The 16,788-nt window shown below is 43.4% G+C and overlaps 2 protein-coding genes across 3 annotated transcripts in view; both read left to right on the top strand.

Annotated features, from left to right (window-relative positions):
• PARP1 (poly(ADP-ribose) polymerase 1) overlaps positions 1 to 2,245 on the top strand; it is a 38,174-nt gene extending 35,929 nt beyond the window's left edge. Inside the window, exon 23 of the mRNA XM_069800028.1 lies at positions 1,399 to 2,245. Coding sequence (XP_069656129.1) covers positions 1,399 to 1,480 — 82 coding nt within the window. The 3' untranslated portion in view covers positions 1,481 to 2,245. The remainder of the gene's footprint in view (positions 1 to 1,398) is intronic.
• A 5,618-nt stretch (positions 2,246 to 7,863) lies between these two features.
• The window catches only part of LIN9 (lin-9 DREAM MuvB core complex component), a 40,925-nt gene continuing 32,000 nt past the window's right edge, over positions 7,864 to 16,788 (top strand). For both annotated transcript variants that reach the window (XM_069800029.1, XM_069800031.1), the window contains exon 1: positions 7,864 to 7,971. In XM_069800029.1, the coding sequence (XP_069656130.1) occupies positions 7,893 to 7,971 (79 nt within the window). In that variant the 5' untranslated portion in view covers positions 7,864 to 7,892. The remainder of the gene's footprint in view (positions 7,972 to 16,788) is intronic.

Raw genomic sequence — 16,788 nt, forward strand, 5'->3', positions numbered from 1 at the left:
TTTCTCCAAAGGAGATGATTTTACAGTTCTCACACTTAAATTATTATTCTGCAAAAAAAGGAAACAATACATGTAGCAAATAGCTGTTGCCCCAACAAGACTCAATATGTGAAAGCATTGGAGTGGCCAGGCAACACAGCCCAGTAGTGCTTTGCCCAGAGACGTGCCAGGACAAGGGGAGAGGAATGCAGCCTGTGGTTTCACATCACTCCAGTCTGGTTTCTTCCTTGTGGTGCTGTGGCTGGCCAGCTTGGCCAGGAGGAGGTGGGGGAGCCAGCTCTGTGGCTTGATGGCGTCTATCATCACACAGCTTCTCTTGTGTTCCCCAGACCCTTTGCAAGTGTTGAGGTAAAGCTCAGATGCCCATCAGAGATGTATGAGATGTAGCCATTAAGCCTCTTTCTAGGCAGAAGTGCCCCCAAATGAATGTGTGCTCAACATTCACACGAGGTCATAAGAATAAGTGATGTCTGAGGTCCCAGATAATTCTCTTCACTGCTAGTGAAGCAAGTGACCCATTAATACAACCTCTGGGTTGGGCAGAAACTGTCTTCTCTCTTGGTAAGCTGTTTTCCTCTTACAAGCAGTCTTGGCAACAGAACTCATGGCAGCACTGTTTTTATCTTGAGTTTTCTTAAATACAACATCTGTCTTGGTCAGATGATACAATATAATACAGTTAATAATAGCTAATTGAGGTAACATGATGTGCATTCATTTTGGTTTGCACTGTGTTTAATGGGGATGCTTACCTCTAATCCCAATTTTAGATGAAAAGTTTGAGGCCGAAAGCATTGAGAAACAAATAGGCGAGCTGGGACTGTCTTCTGAAAAAAACCAAAATGGTGCAGTGTGGTCATAGAATGTGCAAGCACTGCCAACCATTGTAGAGCTTTTCTTTCTGATTCCAGTTTGGGGTTTTTGGTGGGAGATTAAGAGGACGTTAATGAGTTTGTGCTGGAAGGTAGCAACAGAGCTATGATTATAATTGTAGATGCCAAGTCCGTAACTGCAGATATCATCTAGGCTACGTCACTCCGCTGTTGAGATAGCAAGAGAGATGTTGTGTGTTATGGCTCTGGTTGACAAAAAATAATCTTCAAGAGCTACAGCCCCGTATCTAAGTCAGTTCACCTGCCTGTCATTCAGGATTCCTGCTGCACCGTCGTTAATTCTCCATATGACTGTTAGTTGTTTGTTTCTAACTATTGTATAAAACATTTTCAGATTCAAAGAAAAGTCAAATTTAAAGATTTGTGGTTTGAGCTGTTAGAACTGCTTAATTACACAAGCATCTGTATCGTAACTTAAGTTCAAAGGTAAAGTTTTACTATGTTTTGAGGTTTTTCTGTGTTATTAATATCAACAACTATAATTATTCCTTAACATTTTTCCCAGATATATTGTGTATGATGTTGCTCAGGTAAATCTGAAGTACCTGCTGAAATTGAAATTCAACTATAAGACATCACTCTGGTGAACAGTATTTAGAAGCCCTGTTAGAGTTATACTGTAGTTACACTATAGCGTTGACTTCTGACATGCTTATGCATTGACTTCTCTTACCAAGATATCAAGAGCTAAACTGCAGAAGAGGTTACTAAATCCTATTTAGTACGACACTTAGTGAAAGTTTTATATAAATGTGTGGCAACACACGGACCTGAATTCTGATGAGAACGAGTACCTGGTTTTGTTTTGTACCACTTCTAATTTTGGGGCTTTTAAGTGTTTCTTTTAGTTGACCAAACTGACCAAAAAAAACCCACCCACAAACAAAAACCAAGCTTGTGTCTTTAGCCAAACAGAGCTGGGCAATAGCAGGAGAAGGAACTTTAGGATGTTTGCGATATTTGCTCTGTTAAGGTTCCCTCTTGTTTAAGTTTACCCTTTTTCAGTTTTCATTTGAATAAATGATAAATGTGCATTTATTTTGAGGTAAAAAATAAAAGCTAATTTCATACTAACAGCTTTATGTTTCAAAACTTCCAAACTGTTTGGGTTTTGAGTCACGATTTAAATGTATTTGGTAGAATGTTCTTAAACATGATATCTCCCTCTGAAGATCAAATGCGAAATATTGAAATCTGTAGTCACGTTTCAGGAAGTCAAGGCGAAATGAAAATTCAGACTTTCCACTGAGACTTCATCTGTCAACGGTTGGTGTGGTAAACATGGAAATGAATTTGTGGCTGTTTGAATTTAGTATTAGCCCCAATAAATCTCCTTTAATATCTACCTTCAACGTGATGTAAGTTGGTTGTTGTAGACTCAAGTCCTAACAAAGCTGTAAGTTGAGCTTGGTCTCAAGCTGCACTCATGACCTGGAGTGAGGTCAATCGCTACTCTGTGGGTAGTCTTGAAATCCCTGTCTTGAAACATCAATATAAACTAATAATTTCAATGTTTTAGTGGTGTTTGTTACTTCTCACTTTCAGTAAGTCATTGAGCAATATAGGAGTACTTGACTATAGAGCAACATCAGTTCTTTTCAAAAATTACTGATTTCCCTGAGCTATTAGGGCAAGTTGGCTAATCCCCAGGCACAGCTCTGCATTGGCAGTGCATTCAGTATCTCCTCCACTATGACAGTTCCCTTCCCAAGAAGGGACAGTTCAAGCTCATTCTGACAGTTGTAGCTTCAGTCTCTGGTAACCTGTGTGGTAACAGCAGATCTGTTTCCTAAAACATTGTCATGTCCCAATACCTTTTGAAAAAGGAGTTTGAAGCCAAAGTGGTAGCTTACGGTGCAGCTGTTTCCAGGACCCCTGAAGGAGAGGAGGGTGAGGAGTGGTAGCCAGAAAACAAAGCTGTTGTCGGGGAGAGAAGGAAATGTGGAAGGACCGGGTAAGTCACATGGCTTGACAGTTCAGTGCAAGAGAATCGACTGAGGTTGGTGCTAATGGATTTTGAGAGGAAGTGAAGAGAGTAGCTCTTGTCTTGTGGTTCTTCAGTAGCTTAACCAGTGGCTAATCATTGTTTTGCTTCCAACAGAAACTTTTGGTCAGTCACTTAAGTATAATCTTGTCAGTCTCTGGAAGAGAACATGAGAACTCATTCAGTTGTGAGGTAGATGTTTGGGTTTGAGGGTTTTTTTTGGGGGGGGGGGGCAAACAGCTTACAGTTCAGTTTGGGACCAGGAATTAAAGGTAGATGCTTTTGATGTTCCTTCTGTCACCTGTACCAGAGGTGGCTCAAAGTTCCCTTTTGCTCCAACCCAAGCAGCGCAGGGAGTGCTTTACGATGTATATGTAGTGCTCAGTTGTAATTGCAGCACAAGCAAGTGTATCCCAAGCTGTCTCTAACCTCGCAAATACAGCAGTAAAAGAGAAAATGGGACAGGACTTTCTGAGAAGGCAGCAGGTGCCCTTTGGGGATCATAGGAGAGCCCTGCTGTGACTGCCCTGCAGTGAAATCAAATGTGAATTCAGGCGCTGCTTCTGCTGCTTCTGGCTTGTCCAACTGCAAAGTGGACCTGCTTCTGCTGAAAGCAGGTGCTGGTACCACTGCGACCCAGCATAGACAGCCTCTCCCTGGGGCCAGGCTGAGAAGAGCAGCACGGTGACAACCACTGGAGGCATTACTTTTGGAGTATGTGCACGAAGCAGAGCTGGATGAATAGGTAGTCCCATTTCTGTCAAAACTACTTGAAAGGAATGAGTTGTCAAGACATTAGGTCCCATGACATCTGCTTTTTTCAGAGGAGGGATGTTGAGGAATGATGAGGAATGACTGCTGATCTAAATGTTAAGCTACAAAAAGCAGCAATTTATAAATATTTAACCATTTTATCTTTATTTAGCATGGCTGGAGGCTCTGTTGTACAATGGCTCGCAAATGTTAGGATAGTCCATGCAGTTTATATGATCTGGGTAAACTGAAGGAAGCCAGCCTAGGCCTACTGATTGGCAGTCAGTGTAAACTGTTTGTGTTTTGCCCAAGGTCATGCAGGAAAGAAGTGACTGAGGAAAAAAATACAGCACAGGTCACCCAGCCTGGTACTTTTAGCCATAAAACAATCTTTAAATCAGTTGGTACAGCCTTCAATGAAATCTGTGCCCCCCCCCCCCACCGCCTTCTGTTTATAGTCGGGGGGGGGGGGGGGGGGGGGAAGGCCAAATAATTTATATATGAAAAAGATGTCTGGGTATATCAAACTTTCTCAATACCGTAAAGGGTTGTCCTCATGTTCTTAAATGAGTCGTGCAGTGTTTGTAACTCCTGAGGTCTTTGCTTCAGCTTGCTTTCTGGAAGACTGTTCCAGACCTCCCTCTGTGAGTTCTGGGGACATAATTTTCTGCTGAAGTGTTTTTGTGGCCAACTTACATCCCACTTAGTATTTTGCTTAAATGGCTTTTATATATGTGGTGAGGCCCCTAACTTAGTCCGTTATACTGTCACTCCTGTTATGCCCTTAAAAAATAGTTTCCACTGTCATGTAGATCTGACCAAGAGCTTGTGTGTACTTTTATTTTCAAATAAATGCCAGGCTACTTCTCCAGAAATTATCATTTTGGAGATGCAATGGCACCTATGAGAAGAAGTGCAGATGTAGGTCCCAGTCAAGATGACTTGCTGGTTTTCATTCATTCCAGTGTGAAAGTAGCATGTGAGCCAGTGGGCTTTGCGGGTCGCTTTCACAGAAAGTGAGATACTCAAGTACAGTCTGAAGGTGAGAAGAAGGAATGGCTTCCCAACAACTGAAAGGGGAAACTACTGCTGCTCCTGCCCCCTTGTAACAAATTCTAGTTTCATAATGTATTAATGCAGCAGGACTCAGACTTCACAAGAACATCAGTGACTGAAGAGCACGCTCTTCTGCCAGCTGCCTGTGCTTTTCTTCCTACTACCAGTGCCTGCCTAGGGGAGGTGAGAAAATGACACCCTAGCCGTCTCCTGTCCCCAGGACGTAGCACTACCTGCACTGTGCTGACACTACTCTGAATGCATTGATTAGTAGGTGGTGTAACCCATGTCTTAATATCATCTGCAGTAATTAAGGCGAAATGGGAGCACGGGAGTGCTTTCTGCAGCGTTTTGGCGCACACCATTAAGAGCGGTTGCCTAACATGACCCTCTGGGAAAGCGAATGGCATGAGTGAAGCCAGTTTAAAGATCTCCCTCCATCTGTCCGAGGCAGGTGAGTCAGCAGTACCTAATGGCAGGTTGTTAGCAATGATGTTCTCGGTCACCATGCCTGTCTATCAGAATAATTGTGTCATTTCCACATCACTCAAGTGTAAACCGCAAATTTGCCAGAATAGTAAAAGGATGCACTGAAAGCATTGTGTGTTTGTCTGCATACAGTCAAATGGCACTGGCTATGTCAAACACCGCTTTGTCAAACAGGGTTGCGTTTGTGTGACTTGGAAACAGCATGCACAGGAGAAATGAAGAACCAGAATATAGGGATGCTGCAGCATTCATAAAAGGCCAAGATGTAAAAAGTCTTTTATAGTAGGAATCCTCATAATACAGTGTTGATCGTTATCCTTTCAGCACAGTGAATGGTAATAGCTTCTGCTAAATATTTTTCAAATGCAGCAGTTGGAATGAAATGAAGGAATACCCAGCATCATGCTGTTGGAAGATGAATTCTGCCTTCTGACCTGGTAATTTTTAAGATGATCGGCAGGAGGTGTTGGGGGTGGGGGAAAATTTAGCTCTTTCATCTGTTTTCTAGTTTTATCACAATGTACAAAGAAGCCCTGAAAGGCCTTGGGGATTTTTTTGTTTCTTTTTTCCTCTTTCCTTTCCCTTCTAGAAATTCAGGCTCTGAGGACTGTTGCAAAATGCAATTGTGTTGTAGAAGTTTTTTCTTTGCTCCCCTGAAAATCCCTTCCTTGGGTGAAAGGTCTAGCATCAGGGTGGTGCTGGGCAACCGCTGCTTTCAGCACAGCGAGACCTGATGACCAGGTTTACAAAGCACAGGAGTAGAAATCTCGCTGGTGGTCAGTATCTTCTGTCAACTGTGGAAGGCTCAGTGTCACCTCTCAGCTGAGCATTAACACACAACCCTTGGAACAAGGGGAGCCAAGCTGAAATACAGAAAGAGTAATGGTGTTAACACACTCTTGTTTACCTGAGCCTGGAAGGTCTGGTCCATGTCAGGCCTTTTGGGTGGTGGAGGTGTTTTATTAAGGGGGAAAACTGTACAGGGTTTAATATGTAGGTTTTGCCTTTGAAAGAGCACAGACTACTATTTTGTTGCTTTTTGTTATTAGTTTATTTAGCGCATTATGCCTATGCTGCTTTGCATCTCTCTGCTGTAGTTGCTTTGTTTTGTGCTGTGCAGTATGGAGAGTTCTTGCTGAACTGTCTTCAGCCCTTTGGGGGCTAAGGGGAAGGAAGGCTGTTTTAACAGCACTTCAGAATGACCTGGAAAAGGGGGTGGTAATGCCTGCTAGCCTTTGTCTTCTCTTTTTACCTTTTTTTTTTTAAGCTCTGCTGCAATGTACATAGAAAGCCCTGGGGGAATTTCTAAATTATTTTACTCAGTTCGTTTCTTCTCTTAGAAACTCACTTTTTTCCTCTTAAGCACAAGGGCAGCATTGATTTTTTTTATTATTTTTTTTAAAATTGTTTAATAGCATGACCTATATCCTGCCCCTCTCAACCTGCTACAGTGCCTAGTCATCTGAGTTCATTAGCAAATTAAGAACACAAATTAAAAACTCTATTCCATGTCCCAAGGTATACATTTTCTGTGTTTTGCAGAATCTTTGGTTTCACCTAGATGCTTTTAAAGAGATGCAAACAGGCATAGCATCCATTTTGCATTACACTATCATGCTGTTGGCAATAAATGCTTCAGATGCGACACTGACTTAGCCTTAACTGAGATATAATGTTAATTTCTTTTGAGCTTCAATTTGCATTTTCATATATATATATAAAATAAAAGGCATTTTGGTTGGTATAAGTAGCAGTAGGTACTGTTGTCAAAGCCCAATGCATGTAAAGAGTCAGGTCCATAAGCACTTAAGGTGCTTGTGGTTTATGGTAATAGCTTTAAAATTCGCTGTGGTGCAGAGACCTAAGGGAACTAGGTAAGGAAACTATCTCTGCTGCTTGCAGAAAGCTTGCAGCTGTGATGGTTGGGGACCGCATTAGAGGGCAGACCAAGACAAGGAGTTTGTTAGGCAACAACTATTCACTGTCAGTGGTTTGTTGGCTCTCTCCCTCGAGCTGGGTGAGAACAAGTGAGACCTTGACCTTCAGGCCTTGGCCTCGGTGAGCGTTTTAGTCAACTCTTCACGCAGGCCGTGGCTAAGGGGCCAGGGCTGATTATGCCGGGGCTTTTATGCTTATCATTTACTCCTCCCGAAGTCTCACCTTTGCCATCATTTAGGTTAGGCACGGGACAGCTAACAGTGAAAAGCACAGACAAGGAAAATAAGTACAGTTTAGCAAAAAAATTATTATTTAATGAAGGAAGATGATATAATATAGGGATTTTTTTGAAGACACTAAGCTAGCACGGCGACTTTGGGGTGACCCTTTGGACCGAGTGACAGTCTCCCCCCTCCCCGAACCGCCCGTCGCCCGCTCCCCCTCGTCCTGCCGCGATCCAGGAGGCCGGCGGCGGGGACTGTACGGTTTCAGTCACAGACGGACGCCGTCCGTCCCCCCTCTCCCTCGCGCCGAAGCGGACCGGGGCGCAAAGCCCCCTTCCCCTCCACGATCGCCCCGGGGGAGCGCGGGGTGACCTAGCCGGCCACCCGCCGCCCCTTCCCCTCAGCCCTCGGCTCCCTCAGGGCGGCGAACGCCCGCTCCCCGCCTCCGCCCCCGCCCGCCTCCCCGCGCGCACGCGCCCGCCGCGCGCCTGGCCCGCCAGCGCCGTCCCCGCGCGGCAGCGCCGCCTCGCGCAAGGCCCCGTCTCCTCCCCCAGAATGCACCGCGCCAGGCAGCCTTTGAAAAAGCGGCGCGGCTCGTTCAAGATGGCGGAGCTCGATCAGCTGCCTGACGAGAGTGAGTAGCGACCCGTGCCCCCGCCGCCGCCGCCCTCACGGCACCGCCGCCCCCTCGCCCCCGCCTCCCTCCCCCGGCGGGACACCCGCGCCGCGCCCCGCCGCCGGCCCGCCTCCCTCCCTCTCGTCGTGGGCGCTGTGCGGGGCCGGAGCCCGAGCCTCCTCCCTGGCAACCGGGCCGGCCCGGCTCCCCCCCCCCCCCCCTTCCACCCCCCTCCCCGCCGCCGTCGCCCCGCCGCCGCCGCCCCTCCCGGGCGAGGCCCCGGCCCAGCCGGTGGCGCGGGGAGGGCAGCGGGCGAGGAGCTCCCTGCCGAGGTTGCGACCCCCGTTGCCCTCGGGGGTGCTGGGGCTGGGCCCCCCCCTTCCGCGCCGCCCCGCCCCGCCCGGGTGAGGCGGCGGGGCTGGCCGGGCGTCACCTGCCGGGCGGGCGGGCCGGGCGCGGGGACCGGGAGCCGGGCGGGGAGGGGAGGGCGTGAGTGTGCGGGGCACACCTGACAGCCTGCCCTGCCTGCGGGGGTGAGGGCAGTGCGGGGGAAGGAGCGTCCTGCCCGGGGAAGGGGTGGGCAGCCCGGTGCTCCTGTCCCTTCTGTCGTCCGAGGGGGGCAGGAGGGCTTGGGTATACATAGCACCTGCTGTGTACAGCGTGAGCACCTCTGAAGGACTGGGGGGGGTTAGGGCAGGCACATTGCATCTAGGGGGCACTGATAAATGCAGAGGGAAGAGCTCAAAGACCCTGTATTGTGTGTCAGTAGGTGAAAGCTAGTCGTATAGGAAGGCAGTATGGAAATATGTGCTTGCATACATACGGACCTACACATCTACATAGGGTTTCTGTGGACGCCGTTTTCAGCGCACGTGAGGATTAGGTAAAAACTGAGGTATAGATGAAAAAGATACACGTGTCGCCGTATATATGGATTGATGCATGAGGTACTTGAGCGTTATAGAAGAGGAAATTATTCAACATAAAATGTGTCTACGTGCTGTCTTGCTAGGTCCTCTTACAAACTGTAAGTACATGCCAAGCTAAAACTAGGGCATTTAGTAGTTCAGTGAACGTGCACACAACATGGTAGACTTATATTTTTGGTGACGCTGTTTTGTGCATCACCGTGCAAGTTCATGAACATACCAATTATTTCTATATCAGAAGATTCTCAGAGAGGTGACTCGGAGTTGAAATCTTGCTTCTGACTGCTCTGTGTGGGTCTTTGTTACAATTCCAACAACTGTCAGGAGAAAAATTGGTTAATATGCCTACACGGCCAGTGTCATTGTGTTAACTGAGCAGACTTATGAAGGATCATCGTAAATTAAGGATAGAACTGACACTCGCAATTTGGTACAGTTCAGTCATGTACGCTGTACCACATTAGAGTCTGATTAATATAAGTCGTAGACCAACTGAGACAACTGTAATTAATAATTAGCAACGTTTTATTGCTTATTGAATCAACTTTCCCACTTCACTAGAATGGACAGTGTGTAAGTTACTGTTCCTCCCTTTGCCTTCCCCATCTTGCAGGGAAGGCAACACGTGTTTCAAGAAGTTAACGTAAAGTACGAAAAAGAAATTTTTCGTCTCTGCCACCTTTATGTTGCCTACAGTGGCATCAGGGAGATTTAACAGGTCTGTTACTTCACCTGTAACAGATACTAGGATAGAGTGTGTGTGATTCAGTTTCACTTAGAATTGTGCTATACTGCAGACCCTTGCCAGCAGTGTCATTGTTATGGTATCTGCTTGGCAGGTGAAGCAGACACACAGTGTGTGTGTTTGTGAAGGAAATAGGCTTCTGCTGTGCTGACCTTGCCCCTAAGGTTTGTATTTACCCAAGTTTGGTGCAAGCAGGCGATATTTTGGTTTTTCATCAAATAGGGAGCTTCGTGTTTTCTCTACTGTTGGTGAACTGCTAGAAACGCGAAAGTTTCAAAGAGTGTTTGCTTTGTGCTTCCATTCCTATTCTTTCCAATTTTGGTGAACTGGATGTTTTCAAGTTACACCGTAACTATTGCCACACGTAGTTCTTTCATTTCCAGTCCTATACTTAAAATGAAGATGTAAACTTAGTCCTGACTGATTTAACACTGACTTCATGGAGCTTTCAGTGTGCATCTTAATTTGTAAGGGGTAATAACAGTAAGCATTGCAAAATTGTTTTTGGAATCTTCCATAGTGGTGTAAAAATAAGTTCCTAAAAAAGTTAGAATAGTTCATGACTAACAGACTTTCAGATTCATGTATTGTCCCTGTGAATTTTCTCCAGCGCAGTTTATAGTAAGGTAGTGGACCATAACTGAGTTTTCACATAAAAAGAATTATAAGTAAACGCAGCATACTCCGTGACAAGAAAACTGAAATTTTGCAGTGTGGTAAGAGCTATGCAATTTCACTTTCAGATTGGAAATATGATTAAGTGGAATTTGTCCCAGAGTATTCTGATAGCACCTACTTGCCCTCTGGCAAGTTCTGTAATGCAGCTGGGCGGTGAATATTCCTTAACCCAGGAGGGAGATGAATGTAATGCTCATAGTTGTCTCTCATAATACTTGCTTAATTTTATCTGCTAAAGTTACTATTTCTCTAAAGTTACATTCTTCTCTAAAGCTGACATTCTGTCCTTTTGAAATGGATAAGGGAGTTCACACTGACAACCTAAAAAATGAAGGAGATGGCAGTGCCTAAGTTTACATGAGTTTCTTGTAGTTGAGGCCTTTTCTTACTAGTGCTGCCAGGGCAGAGGCGTATAGTAACCTGGGACGGAGAGAAGTGCTGTGAAGAAAGAACAATTGTGTGGCAAATCCTCTAGCTGAAAAATTCCAGAATATTAGAGATCCTGATTGCAGAAGTACTTTCAATGCAAATAATTGTATTGGATTTGTATTTTGGAGACAAAATTTGTTTCTGTAGACTCTTGAGTTGGTGACAAGTGACTAATTTTAGTCAATGCATGTTTTTTCCCCCCTCTAATCTCCTGGTAATTTTGCAGTGGAGGTAAATGGCGGGCAGTTTTACTGCTGCAAACCAGGTGGCCGTTTCTCTCTGTCTCAGAAGAGGAAAACAGTTGATTGCATTGGAGTGTACATAATGCTGCCCTGTCTCTTGCTACTAGTAATAGCAATCTTATTTGTGAATTACTCAGTTATAAAGTACACACAGTAAAGCTAAGGTGAGACTTTGATAAAACAGACAACATGTGCAAATGTGACTAGAAGACTGTCCTAGTCACGGTAGAGGCAGAGCTCGGCAGACAACAGCATAGGCAAAGCTGCGTCTTGGTGCGTTCTGTCACACAAGTGAGTCTGAACAAGGAGGACACCTGGAATCAGCTCTGTAAAAGTGAGAGTGAGATGCCATTTTTGATAGAAGTGAAAGCATTCTTAGCTAACTAAATGATCATCAGTACGGGGTAGCTGCCAGGAGTAAACCACTGAGCTACTGCAGAGTGCAGTGTTTCTGTGTTCTATGTAGGCAAACACCAACAAGTGGCAGGTGAATCAGAGAAAGAAGCCAGACTGTAGTAGCGATGGGTGTCAAAGTGTTAGCCTTTTGCAGTACAAATACTGAAAACAGTAGTGTATTGCCGAATACCATACATTGGTAGACATCTCTGGTACTGTTTCTAGGGGCTTGTGTTTTAGGACAGGCAGAAGAAGGGAAGGACGACAAGAATCTTTCTGCATGGCCTTTTATCCCATGGATGGAGGCTGCAGCATAAGGGCGGCACTTCATACGGAAATCGTTGTCTTTACCCTCAGCACAACCTTATGCTGTGGTTCACAGGCATCCTGCCCCTGCATAGCCAGTTGCTGTGCTCTGACGCTTTCCTGGATAGCTGGAGGAGGGATGTGGCTGCTTTTGTTTTCCGGTCCCAAGGGGCCTAGCACCACTGTGCTCTGGACATTTGAGGCAAAAAAATCAGCAGAACTATATGAGATTACAGCATTTGGGAGAAGGCCCAAGGTTAGTTTCGTGGCTGCTAAATAGTACCCACAGCTAATAATTTGGGGATCGTTTGTGCTGCATACCTTTAAAATTGTATGTTACCATGGTATCGGCGTATTGTCCATCATGAGAATGCAGTGTTTCAAGAAGAGGGCTTTGGTATTGTCTTTATCATCTGCACAAATCCTGTAAAAGGGTTCACATGGCTGAAGAACTGACTTCCATCCAGTAGTTATGTTAGGATTTGAAAACATACAAATGTCAGTTTATTAGTGGGCTCATAACATGAGGGAAATAGATTCATGCTTGAAATGAAAAGTTATTGTTCATTTATTTATTTATTTATCTCTTCAACAAGGCCAAAGTTTATGGGGAGCTTAAAAGCTACCCAAAGCCACTTTTTCCTCTGATGCGTGCTTTTTACTTTCTAAGCTTTCCTGAACAAGCTATCCTTTTAGTGGCTAATCGTTTGAGATGCTTCCTCTGCTGAAACAACTTGTGCCATGCTTGTGTAGATGAATGATCTCTCAGAGGGTTAATGACTCAATCTATAATAAAAGCTCGTGTTTTTCCCTTCTCCATGAGTTTCCTCTGTCACACCATTTTTAGTGTCAGTGATGTAGTTTAATTACATAGGTTTTTCAGGTAGTCATGCAACCAGTGTTAAAATAACTGCTCACCTGTGCAGAATTTAGACAAAATATGTGTAATGATCTGGAGAGGAAAGGTTTTACATTATGTAATTGTTTATCTGGATCCTAGAATTTTCTATATTGATTTAGATATGCCCCTTTGTGCCCATACATTAGTAAAATCAGTAGCTATGGCACATCCCTGTGGTTACTTGTAACCTTTATTTTCAAAACTGTAATCAGCTGTTATGAATTCATTATAAAAAAATCTGAAAACACTTTCACAAATGCAGTGTGCTTGTCTGTGTTCTTGTTTAAATTTTAAGATCAGCTGTTGAGAAGCTGTATTTCAACTGCTTTGCTTCATGTTATTACTGAAAACACACATCAGGGCATCCACAACTGCCCGTATTGAATTGCAGTCGTACTCTACCTCTTGTGCTCAGTTATGGTATTTTCAAATGAGGGGAGGCAATAGATGCTTGTTTTTAAACTTAAACCCAACTTTAATTTTTCGAAAAGGAGAAAAGCTTTTGTGCTTTTTTCCCATGTGTCAAAGCCTATCTCCAAATCAGAAATACTTTTTGGAGGAGTTCCTTTTTAAGTCGGTCCATAGTGCTTGCAGAGCAGTTAGAGGAGGTTTTTTAGGTTCCCCTCATGGTAATCGTCTGTACGTGCTCCCTTGTGCTCAGAGGAGGAGGTTGGGGCTAGAGGAACGATTCCTGGCGGCTGCGGCTGTTCAGGACTGGGGGAGCTGTCCATCCGCTGGACCCCACACTGGCAGCTGCTGAAGCCGGTCGGGTTTCTAGCTAGCCTAGCATGAAAACATCAGGGTCCTTATCGTGCTAGACTTGGCTGACTTGAGGTTATTTTAATTTTGTTGGTTTGTTTTTGGTTTTTTTTAATTCGGCTTTACATGGATTTCCTGAAAATCACTTCTTGCAAGTATTATAAAACACGTATATACGCTCATTCCTGACTCTTAGTTACTAATGAGCTTCCTGTTATCATACTGTTAAATGCTTCATAATCTAGCACAGTTATTTTTACTGCACTTCTGTGGTGCACATATTTTACAGATTTTTTTTTTTTAGGGCCAGAAAAGGCCATTATAATCATCTTACATTCTTCATTAAGCATGCTGGGATACTTGTGTTTGGAATTTCTGTGCATCGATTCCATGCTTCCTTTTTAGCTGTAGTTTTCTCTTTAAAAATAGATGTAAACTTGGTTTAAAGATTTTTGAATGATAGGGAGCTTGACATGCCCTTTCTTAGTATAGTTACATAAAATCTGTTGAGCTTTGCTTTCATTGCTAACCTAAACTTATCCAATGTCCTCCTCTGACAAATAGATCTAGTTATGCCTTTCCTTGTAAAAAAACAGGCTGCAGAGCTATTTACTGTCTGAATTATCTTCCTTTGTAGATACTTGTGATCAGTGCAGATCTTGACCTTCTTTGGGAAGAACAAGATTGGAGTGTCTTGACTTTCTCGCATTAAGGCATGTTTTTAGATCTTCAAATGTTTCTCCTAGCTCTGTTCTGAATCCTTCCCTAATTTTTCAAACTTAGTCAAGTGTGAACACTGTGTTCAAGTAATTAATTTACTAACAACATATGCAAAGCAATACTCAATATGATACTAAGACAAGACTAAGCCAATCGTACAGTTTGCACTGGAATAGTGTGCCAGTGTAGGGCTACTGAAAGCAGGCATACTAATTCCTGAGACACTGCTGTGGTGAGCTAGCTGTACTTCCTCCCTAGGCTGAGGTTTTTTTTACTCTCGGTATTAAGAAAGTCACCTCCATGATCTTCTGAACCTGGAGGAGTTGGAAGTAGATTTTGGTTCTAATACCCTAAATGATGCATAGGCCTTATTTCTTCCTTTCCACCCATTTGTTTTTTAAGTGTTTGATGTTTGTAGAAATGAAATCTGTCATTGTCATAATAGGTATTTACATTCAAGCATGTGTGTATATTCTACTTTAATCTCTATGTTTGTAATTAAAATGCTGGTTAAAAAGACTGTCTGATTATGTATTTGTTATTCAGAACAGGAGCATACAAAATTACTGGCATTTAACGTGAGGCTGGGATATTATAAATCTAATAATTATTTAAACTAAAACTTTGGATAGTTTTAATAAACTTCATCTATCCTAAATCACTTTACAATTTTTATAGTCTCTGAAATGCTTTTATCTGTATTAAATGTTGGTTGGTTTTTATTGTAACATATTATTGCTTAGAAGATCATCCTAGTTTCTGGTTTTGTGGCCCTAGTACTATGTAACAAACTAAATGGAAACTGCAGGGAGATGTACCGTATTCCTTGAAGTTTGGTGGTGTTGCAGATAGCCCCTAAAATCAATACAGAAGAAGTTGACAAGAAAACCCATGTATCATATTGTTGCATTTAAGGTAAAATTAAGCTTATGGACATCTCCATTGTCATTTTGATATCCTACATGCTTTAGTCTACAGAAGTAGATAGTGTTAATAATTTTCTGCAACTTGTTATTTGAAATAGCTTAGTTTAACTTTGAACTTGCCTAGATCAGGAATTTCTTATTTGGACACTTGTATTCCTAAATAAAGATGCCCTTTCCAGTTACATTACTTTAGTTGCAGGTTAAGTGAAAACAAATGAGCAGCCTTATTCTAGCATGCATCTGTTGAAGATTAACTATCCCATGTTGAAAAGGCCCTGGCACCTAATGCTGTTTTGAGTGGTAATCTTATAAAGCTACAAGGTAGCGTGGTAACATTCTGCTGTCCATCACTTCTCCACCTGTTGTTTCTGATGCCAGTCATCTAATGCCCTGCTCTGCTGACCCATCATCACTCTCACAGGTGAAGCATCTGAGTTTGATGGTTAGCAAAGGATCTCAGGCAATTCAGCTATGAGATTGACACCACCCCCCATATAAAGCTTTGCTGCCTCTTGCTGAGTTGTTTCGTTTCCATTGTTGACATACTCACCCTTGACTGAATTGATTGAACTTGATTCCTGTGAGCAAGATGATCAGAAAAAGAGGAAAATGATTGTATGTTCGGTCTTACAGATGAAGTGCCTGAGATCTTTCAGAATAGTGTTCCATTCTGAAAAGCCAGCAACTCCTCCATTTGACAGTCATGATGACACTGCTTCTGCCTCTCCATCACCAAGGACGTGTAGTTTCCCATGTTCTTAAACTGTTTGGACTTATTAATCCCTGCACACATTTCCCACCATCCCTTATGTAAATTTGGGGGGGACACTAGTACTTCACTGTTCTTACTGTTAGTGTTCAGGACTGCATTCGTGGTTGACAGCAGGGTACCAGTGCATTTATGCAAGCATGGTGTACAGTATCTGATTATTAGTATTAAACTAAAAAAAAAAAAAAAGGCTTTAATCATGTGATACCTTTAACATACAGCTTAGTTACAAGAGCTGAATTTGCTGTGAATCTGATCATTATAGAAGCATGTTCCTGTACCAGTCACTGTTAGGTGTCCAGCCCAGCAAAGGTGATATGTCAGAAAAGAAATGTGCAAGAAGGGCACCAGTATAGCCCAGGTTTGTCGCCTCGTTTTTGACATCTAATCCCATATGTGTTACCTGTTGTAGATTTGAACAACTCGGGAGATACGGGGCTGGAGGCCCTCTAAACCACCAGTGAGTCAAAATAGTTCCATTTCATATCTTAAATATTTTATATTTTTTTTTAGTTTTTTTAAAAGAATAGAAACTTTTTTCCTTTTTCTTTTTTTATTGAACGTTTTTTTAACACGTGGCATAATAAGATGGCAGCAAACAATAGTATGATGAAAAAATAAGGAATGTAGGGGGGGGAGTTGCCATTGCTGCGCCTGTATTCTCTTCAACAGTCCACCCCAGACCAAAATGCTCTGTTCTCCTGGAAGGGGACAATAATTCATTTTTTGGCACTGTGATATTCCCTGGAATGTACCCTCTTAGAGGCAAGGATCTCTGGCACTGTGAAGTTAGTGGGGTTAGGACCTAGATACAGGGCAGCCACAAGAAAAGGAATTTCTAGACCTTTGGAGTCAGAAATGTTCTTGGAACAGCTGTTCCAGAGAGAAGCTGAAGAAGAGCCTGGGGAAGGTGAGAGGGAGATCATGCAACGCAAGAAGGAGTGGTTGCAACACTGGAACGTAACTGGAAAGATAAAATTGATTTGAGAGAAAAGCATGAATGTGTGGAAGCATTGTCATGCAGAAGTATCTTTC

Source organism: Haliaeetus albicilla, chromosome 13, assembly GCF_947461875.1.
Source record: "Haliaeetus albicilla chromosome 13, bHalAlb1.1, whole genome shotgun sequence".
Taxonomy (NCBI): domain Eukaryota; kingdom Metazoa; phylum Chordata; class Aves; order Accipitriformes; family Accipitridae; genus Haliaeetus; species Haliaeetus albicilla.